This window comes from Pseudophryne corroboree, chromosome 2 (genome assembly GCF_028390025.1).
Source record: "Pseudophryne corroboree isolate aPseCor3 chromosome 2, aPseCor3.hap2, whole genome shotgun sequence".
In the NCBI taxonomy this organism is placed as follows: Eukaryota; Metazoa; Chordata; class Amphibia; order Anura; family Myobatrachidae; genus Pseudophryne; species Pseudophryne corroboree.
The window spans coordinates 855,868,285-855,880,485 of record NC_086445.1 but is presented as its reverse complement, the minus strand read 5'-3'; the positions used below and the strand labels follow the sequence as shown (position 1 = coordinate 855,880,485).

The 12,201-nt window shown below is 46.1% G+C and overlaps 1 protein-coding gene across 5 annotated transcripts in view; it reads left to right on the top strand.

The window, feature by feature from the left end:
- Nucleotides 1–12,201, top strand: part of SPATA22 (spermatogenesis associated 22) — a 576,361-nt gene that overhangs the window by 264,203 nt on the left and 299,957 nt on the right. The window contains exon 7 of one of the 5 annotated variants that reach the window (XM_063955815.1): nt 3,533–4,118. The exons of the other annotated variants lie outside the window; for them this stretch is intronic. Within the exon in view, the coding sequence (XP_063811885.1) occupies nt 3,533–3,547 (15 nt within the window). The 3' untranslated portion in view covers nt 3,548–4,118. Of the gene's footprint in view, nt 1–3,532; nt 4,119–12,201 lie in introns of those variants that run through there. 5 annotated transcript variants of the gene reach the window in all.

Genomic DNA, 12,201 nt, shown 5'->3' with positions numbered 1-12,201 from the left:
GAAGCCACAAGAATACTTCGCTGGGCGGAAAATCATGTAAGCGCTCTGTCGGCTGTCTTCATTCCGGGAGTGGACAACTGGGAAGCAGACTTCCTCAGCAGACACGATCTCCATCCAGGAGAGTGGGGACTTCATCAAGAAGTCTTTGCAGACGTAACACGTCTTTGGGGAACTCCTCAAATAGACATGATGGCGTCACGCCTCAACAAAAAACTTCGGAGGTATTGCGCAAGGTCTCGGGACCCCCAGGCAGTAGCAGTAGACGCACTGGTAACACCGTGGGTGTTCGAATCAGTCTACGTGTTTCCTCCTCTTCCTCTCATCACGAAAGTGTTGAGGATCATAAGACGAAGAAGAGTACAGACGATACTCGCTGTCCCAGACTGGCCTCAAAGGGCCTGGTACTCGGATCTACAAGAGATGCTCACAGGAGACCCCTGGCCTCTTCCTCTGAGGGAAGACCTGTTGCAGCAGGGGCCCTGTGTATTTCAAGACTTACCGCGGTTACGTTTGACGGCATGGCGGTTGAACGCCAAATCCTAGCAAAAAAGGGGATTCCGGAAGAGGTCATCCCTACTTTAATAAAGGCTAGGAAGGAGGTGACGATAAAACATTATCACCGTATCTGGCGAAAGTATGTGTCTTGGTGTGAGACCAAGAATGCACCTACGGAAGATTTTCATCTGGGTCGTTTTCTCCACTTCCTACAGACAGGAGTGGATATGGGCCTGAAATTAGGCTCGGTTAAGGTACAGATTTCGGCCCTCTCGATTTTCTTTCAGAAGGAATTGGCTTCTCTTCCAGAAGTCCAGACGTTTGTAAAGGGAGTGCTGCACATCCAGCCCCCTTTTGTGCCTCCAGTGGCACCATGGGACCTGAACGTGGTGTTGCAGTTCCTAAAATAACACTGGTTTGAACCGCTTAACAAGGTTGAGTTGAAATTTCTTACCTGGAAGGTGGTCATGTTGTTGGTCTTAGCATCAGCAAGGCGAGGGTCAGAATTGGCGGCTCTCTCACACAAGAGCCCCTACTTGATTTTTCATGTGGATCGAGCTAAATTGAGGACACGTCCGCAATTTTTGCCTAAAGTGGTTTCGTCGTTCCATATGAATCAACCTATTGTGGTGCCTGTGGCTACCGGTGACCTGGAGGATTCCAGATCCCTAGACGTAGTTAGGGCCTTAAAGATTTATGTAGCCAGGACGGCTAGAGTTAGGAAAACAGAGGCTCTGTTTGTCCTGTATGCGGCCAATAAGATTGGCGCTCCTGCTTCAAAGCAGACTATTGCTCGCTGGATCTGTAATACGATTCAGCAGGCTCACTCTACGGCTGGATTGCCGGTACCAAATTCGGATAAGGCCCATTCCACTAGGAAGGTGGGTTCTTCTTGGGCGGCTGCCCGAGGCGTCTCGGCTTTACAACTTTGCCGAGCGGCGACTTGGTCGGGGTCAAACACTTTTGCTAAGTTCTACAAGTTTGATACCCTGGCTGATGAGGACCTAGAGTTTGCTCAGTCGGTGCTGCAGAGTCATACGCACTCTCCCGCCCGATTGGATGCTTTGGAATAAACCCCATGGTCCTTACGGAGTCCCCAGCATCCTCTACGACGTAAGAGAAAATAAGATTTTAAACCTACCGGTAAATCTATTTCTCCTAGTCCGTAGAGGATGCTGGGCGCCCGTCCCAGTGCGGAAACTCTGCAAGACTTGTATATAGTTGTTGCTTACATAAGGGTTATGTTACAGTTGACATCGGTCTAGGACCGTTACTGTTGTTTTTGTTCATACTGTTAACTGGTTATAGAGGTTAAGAAGATGTATAAATCATCCACTGCGCGTTAAATTACGTAGTATGGGGCAGCCCAAAGTGTCACCCTCACCACAGCCGCTCTCCGGACTTCACAGGTCCTCTCCTTCCCTTCCATCCCTCATACAGAAGGAGCAGCACCGGCAGCAGTAGAAGAAGCCAGCAAGGGTTAGCACTGTGTGGGGCACTGTATCGGACACTGTGTGTGTGTGTGGGGGGCATTTAACCTGGCGCTGCGGGGGCCATTTTAAATGGCACTGTGGGGGAATTGTATCTGGCACTGGGGGGTGGGGGCATTGTATCTGGCACTGCTGGGGGGCATTATTTGTGTATCCAGCACTACTGGGAGCATTATTTGTGTATCCGGCACTGCTGGGGGCATTATTTGTGTATCTGGCACTGCTGGGGGCATTATTTGTGTATCTGGCACTGCTGAGGGGCATTATTTGTATATCTGGCACTGCTGAGGGGCATTATTTGTGTATCTGGCACTACGCGGGGGGGCATTACCTGTAGTTGAGGACACACCCACTTTCGCAGGAACGCACACGCATTGGGGGAGTGGGTAGCTCCTTCAGAGGTTTTATTTTCCAAAAGTAGCTCACACCCCAATTAAGGTTGGAGACCACTGGTATAAAGACATTATATAGGAATGAGACCTAACTATGGTGATTTATTCAGTGGGAGGAGTGACATGGGATGATGCTGTGGGTTTTTCTTACCCGGCCATCTGAGATACCATTGCCCAAAAGCAATTAATTTATATCTACAAGCAAAATAAGACTAATTGTTCCAGATAAATCTGCTCTGTTCAACGTCAAACCCTGTTTTGGGACTAAACAATCAAAGATGGATTAAAAGATATGGACACTTGTCATGACAGTTGCTTTGGATAAATGTCAAGGATGCACAGCGCACAAATTTGAAATACTTTAACTGTGGGTGACACTAGAGGTACCAAGATCCAGCATTATGATGGAAAAATGGATGATGAACAAACAGGGTTCGCAACCCTTTGCACAGCAAGCAAATTGGCAGATTCTACAAGAAACCGAACTGCCTCCATACTGCAAATTTAATGCGTCTCCAATAGCAAAGCATGCAGATGACAGTCCTACCGCAGCAAATTATTGCTAGCACAGTACAGAAGATTGATACAGATAAAAAATAGTATAACTATAATTCGGCTGTTACATGGTGTTTCGGATGGCTGGGTGGGGAGGGTATGCAGTGTTGCTCTGTGCCACTTTCCTCATGAATACTGAACCATAATTAATGATCATTATAGATGAACATAAACATATGCTAAAATGGACAAATACATATGTCAGTTAAATCTGTCAAATGCCAGATTACGGACATTGGGGGACTGTAAGAGGTTATTTAATATCGACCATTTTAGATATACATATTTGTCGCAGATTTCATAATTGTACAATATGGGCAAGCAAGTTCATTCATTGAATATGTTAAATGAATAGATGATTAAGGTAACCAGTTTGTATGTATGATTATAGATGCATATGTGTTTTAAGGTTGCTTCTGTTTGGCTTTGATAAATAGATTTTCTTTGAATACATTAGCAGGTATGAAAAAGTAGGAATTCAAGTCTGAGTAATTACTGTACAGTATGTTAATCAGAACTTGTTGATATTTGTTCTACACTGAGGGCCAGACAATAGGTCCATTTGTTGACAACAAGATGCTAACTTTGATTGTCATCTAGATTTGTGGAAGTTAAATAAGTTCAAAAGACATCTGGCGTGGCGTGGCCTAGCGGAGGTTCGGAGAAGACATGCATCAGTGGAGCCCCGGCCTGACCACCCTTATTACAGCTGCCTGCGGCTTCCCTCCAGCTTCAACACCTCCCCAAGGGCTCCCGTGATCCCCTGTAGCGATCCGGGTTAGTGCAGCGGAGCCAGGAAACCTTTCTGAGGTCTCTGCGGGTTGCGGCCTTCCCGTGGACCGGAAGCCACGGCCTAGATTTGTTCACTGAGCCCACCGAGGACACACCTCCGGCACCAAACTCTGTCTACAGTCTGGTGGGGTCCTGGATGCCTCCCTAACCAGCTGTCTACGTTGGAGAAGCAGGAAAACGGACTGCAAGTAGGAACATAACTCTCTGGGATCCCACATACACCATCACCCTGAGGAAGACCTAAATAGTAGAAACGCGTTGGTGGCATGGTTCTTGAGGACATATAGATCTTTAGTTGTGGTACCCAGCAGAGTGGTGAGAGCAATCGGCCATTTTTTTGTTGTTCACCTATATAACAATGGGAATGTTACATCTACATATGTAAAGTTTTTATCTCTGTACGAATGGAATTTTTTTACCTATTTTTACTTTTACTTATTAAAACTCAGTTTTTATTTATAAACGGTTCGTTACGTTGGAATAAATCCACTTATGCGGGGAGAAAAAGAAACTATTACGTAAATCTACAACGCCTGTCTCAAGTACACATTCATATAAGCTTGGATGTCCTTTATTATCAGATGATGAGATACTAGGAAATTGTCTTTCTGGAGTATAGAGAGTAAAGATACCTTTATGAGCATGTACTTCACTGTTTGATGTAAGCCTAAGAGTGAGCATTCTTTCTTGTGATCGTCGCACACTTTGGGCTGCCCCATACTACGTAATTTAACGCGCAGTGGATGATTTATACATCTTCTAGAACTTTGAATCCCTTAATTTCACCTTTAAAGGAATACTACACATTGGAACAAATTTGTGTTCTTTTGCATGTATTATCCCTTGGAGGAGATTGCACAGCTCTAGGAAAATCTACTAAAGACTGCAACCGCGGATTTTGGACATTTGGAAATAGATTGGTTTGAAATTTAATATCTGTACCCATCAAGAGTTGTAGTGCATGTGATGTCATTCCTTACATTGTATACATTGCTTTAACATGTTAATTTGCGTATGTATACACTATTTTTATTTATTGGTTTGTCTACGGGACCTCATTGCCGCAGGTATTTTAAATAGCATAATGATACACTCATACAGCATTGCCCATACAGTGTAAAGTAAAGTTGTTCTTGCGCTATAGTGTACTGTATTTCAATGGAAACCACACTCATGCGCAATGCAGATTTTAAAAAGCGACATCTGGTGGATGATCACAGGTACTACACCCACCGGTAACGCCAAACATCATGATAAGCTCTGTGACCCTCTCTGTGACTAGGCATGCCGTCTTGCGCCCAGGCACGCTGCGGCTCCATGATCGGGACTAACGCCATAGACAGCATAGATGAGCAAGGCTCCATCTGTATAACTTGGTCGGACCATGTTCCGCTATTACTCAAATGAGATGTCGGCCGACAGCGTACTCCCCCGACCCTGGAGACTTCCCTTCCCCCATTTATTAGCCAACTCTGTCTCAAAACAGTCCATAGCTGATAGTATTACGACGTGTGAGGAATTTAATCTCCCTTCAGACACGTCCACCCAGAACTACTGGTTTGCCCTTATGGCTGTTGTGAGAGGTGCAACTATACAAGCTTGGGCTAAACGTAAAAAACAAAGTCTGCAACGTCAAACTGATCTTGAACTTTAACTGAAGTAATTAGAAGATAAGAATTAACTCCATCCTTCAGCTTCTTTGGAAAGAGTTGTTGACTTCAGGTCTCAGATTCCGCAATTACTCATGACAAACACACAGGCCTCTTTGAATAGGTTATGTCATAAATTTTATGTGGCAGGGAATAGACCAGGTAAGATGCTAGCTGGTAAACTTCAAGCCCAGCAGGCTAGACATAGAATTAAGGGTATTGTTACACCTTCGGGTGCCAAAATCTAATCCTTTGGAGATTTCGAAACGGTTTGCTAGTTTCTACTCTCAACTCTATTTTATCTTCTGACTCTTCTATCCCTCAGCCTTCTATTTCTTCTATTAATTTGTTCCTTGTAGATCTGAAACTTACTACAATATCCGCTCAACAATTAGAGATATTGATTGCCTCGTGGTCTTCTTCGGAAATCTTTGGAGCAATTAAGTCCCTCCCTAAGGCCAAAGCACAAAGCCCCGACAGCTTTATTAACGATTTTTTTTTATCACTTTCCAGGACCTGCTGGTTCCTTCATTGGTTAAAGTTTATAATGAGAACTTCTTGTGGTAGCCTCCCGAAGGAGATGCTTGAGGCCCAAATAATCACAATTCCTAAACCTGGAAAGGGTTAATCGGTTTGCCAGAACTATTGCCCTATTGCATTGCTAAATGGCGATATTAAATCGCACCAGAAATTAATAGCTACTCGTTTATATGCTTTCCTCCCTTTATTGGTTCACCCTGACCAGGTCGAATTTTTCCGGGTAGACAAGCATCTGATAATACACACAGGGTGTTTAACCTAATTGATTCTTTATCCCATGATCAATGTCTTCTGCTGTTCTTGGATACAGAGAAGGCATTTGATCGCATAAGTTGGTTATATATGCGCGCTGTTTTATTGAAATTTGGGATCAGATACTTTCTCCTACGTCCTAGAGGATGCTGGGGACTCCGTAAGGACCATGGGGTATAGACGGGATCTGCAGGAGACATGGGCACACTATAAGACTTTGAATGGGTGTGAACTGGCTCCTCCCTCTATGCCTCTCCTCCAGACCTCAGTTAGACTCTGTGCCCAGGAGAGACTGGTCACACACTAGGGGAGCTCTACTGAGTTTCTCTGGAAAGACTTTTGTTAGGTTTTTTATTTTCAGGGAGACCTGCTGGCTACAGGCTCCCTACATCGTGGGACTGAGGGGATAGAAGTCAGACCTACTTCTTCTTAGTTCAAAGGCTCTGCTTCTTAGGCTACTGGACACCATTAGCTCCAGAGGGTTTGATCACTTGGTGCGCCTAGCTGCTTGTTCCTGGAGCCGCGCCGTCCCCCCCTCACAGAAGTCAGAAGCCAGGTGAGTATTAGAAGAACAGAAGACTTCAGTGACGGCAGAAGACTTCAGTAATGGAGGTACAGCGCAGCGGTCGCGCTGCGCTCCATGCTCCCACACACCAACGGCACTCGCAGGGTGCAGGGCACTTGGGGGGGAGCGCCCTGGGCAGCAAGTTACTGATGGACATTTTGTCTGGCAAAACGGCATATTCGGTGCCTGGGCACCGTGTACAATACCTCCGCCAGTATTAAATATTTCAAATTTAAGCGGGACTACAGCGCGCCGGGAAGGGGCGGGGCTTAACCGCACAGATCACCAGTGCCATTGTTCTCTCTTCACAGCCGCTGCAGAGACGCTGGCCCGGACCTCCACTCTCAGTACAAGTACTGGGGAGCAAAACGGGGGGGGGACACACACAAGCTTTCTGGTGATATGTATATATATAATTTCAGTGCTAAAATAATAGCGGGGCTGCAGTGCGCAGAGAGGGGGCGTGGCTTAGCCCTCACAGCATGTTAAAGCGCCATTTTCTCCGTCCCCGCCAAAGCAGGGGGGCACAGTGATTTAGTGCAATATAGAATAAAATATGGCACTATCTTGGATAATGGACGTGTAGTCATTGTGTTGTGCATATATGTCTGTGGTTTCCCTGTCAGATATACCCACTATAGCTTTAGGGCACATGTGTCGACATGTGTGAGTGCTCTGTTGCAAACCGCTATGGGAATCTCTCTGTCGGCATCGCCGACTCCTGTTGGTACTTGATTCAGTAGAGGCAGTGTCAGCAGGCCGGTAGTTGTATGCTTTTTAATAGTAAACACTGTATGGGAGACACAGTAGTATGTGGGTGACCCTGTCGGCACCGACTGTTATTACTGGGTGTAAATTAACATGCTGTAACTAATTTATACCTGTATATATATTTTTATGTATATGTATGGTACGGTTCCATGGGCCTGTAGCTTGAGCACAGACATGGTAGTATATGTGGGGGAGTGATATTGAAATTATATATGTATACTTCCCTCGGACCCCTCGGGGTCGCAAGAATGTTATTTTGCTGTCGACGAATACTAGGTTTTCTGTCGACCATAAGGTTTCCTGGTTAGATCCACGACTGGGGCATTCAGTACATGGTCATACGCATTCAGAACACAGTAATGTCACTGGGGACCCGACGGTTCCGGACAATCTGCTTATATGTATGATATAGATATATATAGAGATATATATATGATATGTGTGTTACAATATGTATATTCATATTACGTTTTCTAATGAATGCTGAAGTAAAAGTATTCCTTAAGTGCTGGTCGCTCTGTTGATAAAGCTCTAGGTCGACCGTGTCGAGTTGGTCTCAGATCCTCACAAGGAGTCCGAATGTTTATTCCTTTCCTGCGCAGATAGAATACTGTGAAAGTCAACTCCTGGTCGACACGGGGCCCTGTCACAAAGGATCGTACACAGGAAGCAAAGTGATATTTTATTTCTATGCTTTGGAGTTATTTGCATTACATGCACATGGGGGAGTGTTTTTATTCGGAAAGGCATCCAATAGTATTACCCTAAAGAGAGAGGGGATGTGTCTTATTTTGATTCTTCTCTATAACATGGCAGCAGGTTGCCGTGCGACTGCAGAAGAAATGCTGAGGCTGAATCCGAGAGATACTGTTTCCCTGGGACGGTGTACCGCTGTTGGAGAGGCCTCAGTTCAGTCAATCTCGGCAGATACCACTGGTAAGTCTAACTTCGTGAGTTAGATTCCCTCACAACAGTTGGTGATGCACTCGGTGGTGGGATGCAGTCATTTTAACCGGTTTGATACCGTTCTTTTTTCCCTTTCAGTGCAGATTGTGGAAGGTGAAAAGGTAAGAGTTCTGCAGCCTTGTTAGGTTCGCAGAAGCGGATGTCGTTTTCTGTTTCTACCACATCCACCGCATGTAGCTGGGTCTATCTGGCTGGAGCCCACTCCGGTGGGAACTCGTCTACTATTCTTCAGTCAGTCCGGGGATGGACTTGGACCTGTGAGTTAATAATAAAATCCAAAGGGGGACATGCTGGAGTTTACAGATGATTCCCCTCACTGATTTTTCGAATAGATCTTAGCGATTCCCCTCTGGAAAGGGAGGTAGTACGCGACGCCATACCAGAGTTGCGTCAGGTGCAGGACATTGTCCTGCCGTCCCTGAAAAAAAAAAAAAAAAAAAAAAGATTTCTACTTACGAAGGGAGCTCCAGCACGTAAAGGTAGAAAAGGGGTTAAATGCGTTTTTCTCCGCATTCGGCTTACCTGGGTTGATATCCAGGATTGCCTTTGCCATTTCACCGGAGTGATGGCAGTATGATGGGTTTCTTTCAATAGTAAGAGCCATTGTTATTCTGTACTGAGACGCTCTCCTGATTAAGGCGAGGTCAAGAAACAAGTGGTGCAAATCGTTGTTTCTCTCTGACTGTTCTTCAACACAGGGAATGGCTGTTGTTCCCAACCACGCAGATGTCGGAGGTGGGTATCTGAGTAGATACTGAACGGTTGAGGTCCTGTGTTTTCCTGTGGAAAGAGGTCTAAGGATCCAGAGTCGGATCAGATTTGCAGTGACAACCCATCAATATGTTCCGTTGATGAAGAAGATGGTGCGGCCTAAGAGGCTTTTCAGTGAGCAGGTCAAATGCAAGAGTGGTTTTCACGGGGCCAGTTGGAAATGTGGTCCGGGTCTCACCTGCACATGCGCCAGGATATAATCCTAATGGCCAGGATATCGCTCCTGTGGTGTCTGCTCAGTTCTCACCTCCTAGAGGGACGAAGGTGCGGAATCCAGGTGGAGTTCCTGGTGTCCATGCATGCAGATTTCCGAGACTGGGGAGCAGTCCTTGCAAGGGAAGTATTTCCAGAGAAAAAGGTCAAGCTGGGAAGCTTGTCTGCAATAAGCTTTCTTGGATTAAGAGCTATTTTCAGTGAACATATGCCTAGTGATCTGCCCGTGTTAATTCTGTCGGACGACTTGACAGCAGTGGTGTAAGTAAGCCGCTAGGGCAGAACAAGGAGCAAAGCGGCAATGGCAGATGCCGTAAAAGTTTTCCGCTGGGTGAAAGGACTGGTAAACGCTATATTAGCAGTTTTCGTTCTGGATGTGAGCGACGGAGAAATAGATTCCTCTGCAGATGCGATCTCCATCCGGGATAAATACAGTCGTCATCGAGAAGTTTTCACTGAAGCGACATGTCTTTGAGGAGTGCCTCAATTGGTCATGTTGGCGTCTCGCCTCAACGAGAGATCTCAGGGATATTGTTCCAGGTCAGGGGACACTCAAACTATAGCAGTGGACGTCCTCGGGACACCTTGGGTGTTTTCAGTCGGCCTGTGTTCCCTCCGTTTTCACTCTTCTTAAGGTGATAAACGTATGACGAACAAAGGTTCAGGCGATCCTCATTGTTCCGGTCTGAACATGGATATCCAGTTCTTCAAGATTTACTCATAGAAGATCCCTGGCCTATTCCTCTACGTGAGGAACTGTTGCAGCAAGATCCGGGCGTGTGTCAAGACTTACCGCGGCTGCGTTGGTGGAGTGGCGGTTGAACGCCATATCCTAGCCAGAAAGGTTATTCCCAGTAAAGTAATTTCCGCTTTTCTTCAGGCTAGAACAGGAGTAACGGAAAGCCTTACCACCGTGTTTGGAGAGATGATGTGTCTTGGTGTGAATCCAAAAAAGCTACTACGGAAGCTTCAGATGGGTCATTCTTCTCCATTATTTGCAAGCAGGTGTGGGTGCAGGCCTAAAGTTAGGCTCCAGTCAAGAGCGGTTTTGGCCTTATAAATTTTCTTTCAAGAAAGAATTGGCGACCCGTCCGGAAGTTCGGACCTTCGTGGAAGGAGTACTGCACATCCAACCTCCATTTGTGTTCCCATTGGCACTGTGGGACCTTGACGTGGTGTTGAGTTTTCTTGTGTCTCAATGATTGGAACCTATCTGAAAGGTTGTGTTAAAATTTCTCTCTTGGAGAGTGGACATGCTTTTGGCTTTGGCGTCCGCACGGCGGGTGTCTGAAGTAGCGGCTGGGTCTCACAAGAGCCCCTGTTTGATCTTCCAGGTGGATAGAGCGAAATTGAGAACTCGAATAATAATTCTGCCAACAGTGGTTTAGGTGTTTCGCAGAAACCAGCCTATTTGATGCCTGTGGTTATTTAAGCTGATTCAAGGTCTCTCGATGTAGTCAAAGCTTTGAATATTTATGGCGCCAATTTGGCTCAGATTGCGGAAACAGAGGCTCTGTTTGTTCGGTATGCTCCCAGCGTGTTTGGGGCGCCTGCGTCTCTGCAGTCGGTTACACGCTAGATCTGTGATCCGATTCGGTGTGCTCATTCTACGGCTGGATGGCCGTTACCGAATTCGGTGGTGGCCCATTCTACTAGGAAGGTGGGCTTTTCTTGGGCGGATGCCCGAGGAGTCTCGGCGATTCAACTTTGCCGAACGGATACTTGGTCGGGTTCAAACACTACAAATTTGATACCCTGGCTGATGGGGACCTCATGTTGCTCAATCGGTGCTGCAGAGTCGTCCGCACTCTTCCGCCCGGTCTGGAGCTTTGGTATAAACCCCAGCATCCTCTAGGACGTAGGAGAAAATAGGATTTTAATACCTACCGGTAAATCCTTTTCTCTTAGTCCGTAGAGGATGCTGGGCGCCCGTCCCAGTGCGTACTGTGTCTGCAGTTATTGGTTATGGTTACACTCTTGTGGTGTTTTTTCTTTCTGTCAGGCTGTTGCTGATGTTGTGCATGCCATGGCAGACTATGTCTTATTATTGATTGTGTTGACACACTGGTTGTGTTACATATTCTCTCAGCATGTGGCTGTGTATTTTTCATGCCATTGGCTGGTATTCTTTTGAATGCCACGTTATGCGGTATGTTCGTGGTGTGAGCTGTTATGACACTCACCGTGTTTAAACAATAAATTATTTCCTCGAAATGTCCGTCTCCCTGGGCACAGTTTTCTAACTGAGGTCTGGAGGAGGGGCATAGAGGGAAGAGCCAGTTCACACCCATTCAAAGTCTTATAGTGTGCCCATGTCTCCTGCGGATCCCGTCTATACCCCATGGTCCTTACGGAGTCCCCAGCATCCTCTACGGACTAAGAGAAAAGGATTTACCGGTAGGTATTAAAATCCTATTATCGTCCATATTACCATTGTACAGCTCTCCATCGGCTCGAGTTCTCGGCAACAGGTTTTTATCTAACACTTTTCAGATATGCAATGAGACCCTGGAGACCCTGCAGGGTTGCCCCCTTTCCCCCTCATTTTTACTCTGGCGATTGAGCCGCTCGCAGTTAAAATCTGCGCCGACCTTTTATTCCTGGGAGTACGTGTGGGTTCTTCTCCTCTTAAGCTGTGCTTTTTTGCGGATGATGTTCTTTAATTCATATCTGATCCTCTCACCACTCTCCCTCATTTACATGACATTTTAGATAAATACTCTGAGGCGTCATTATAAATTGAATACAAC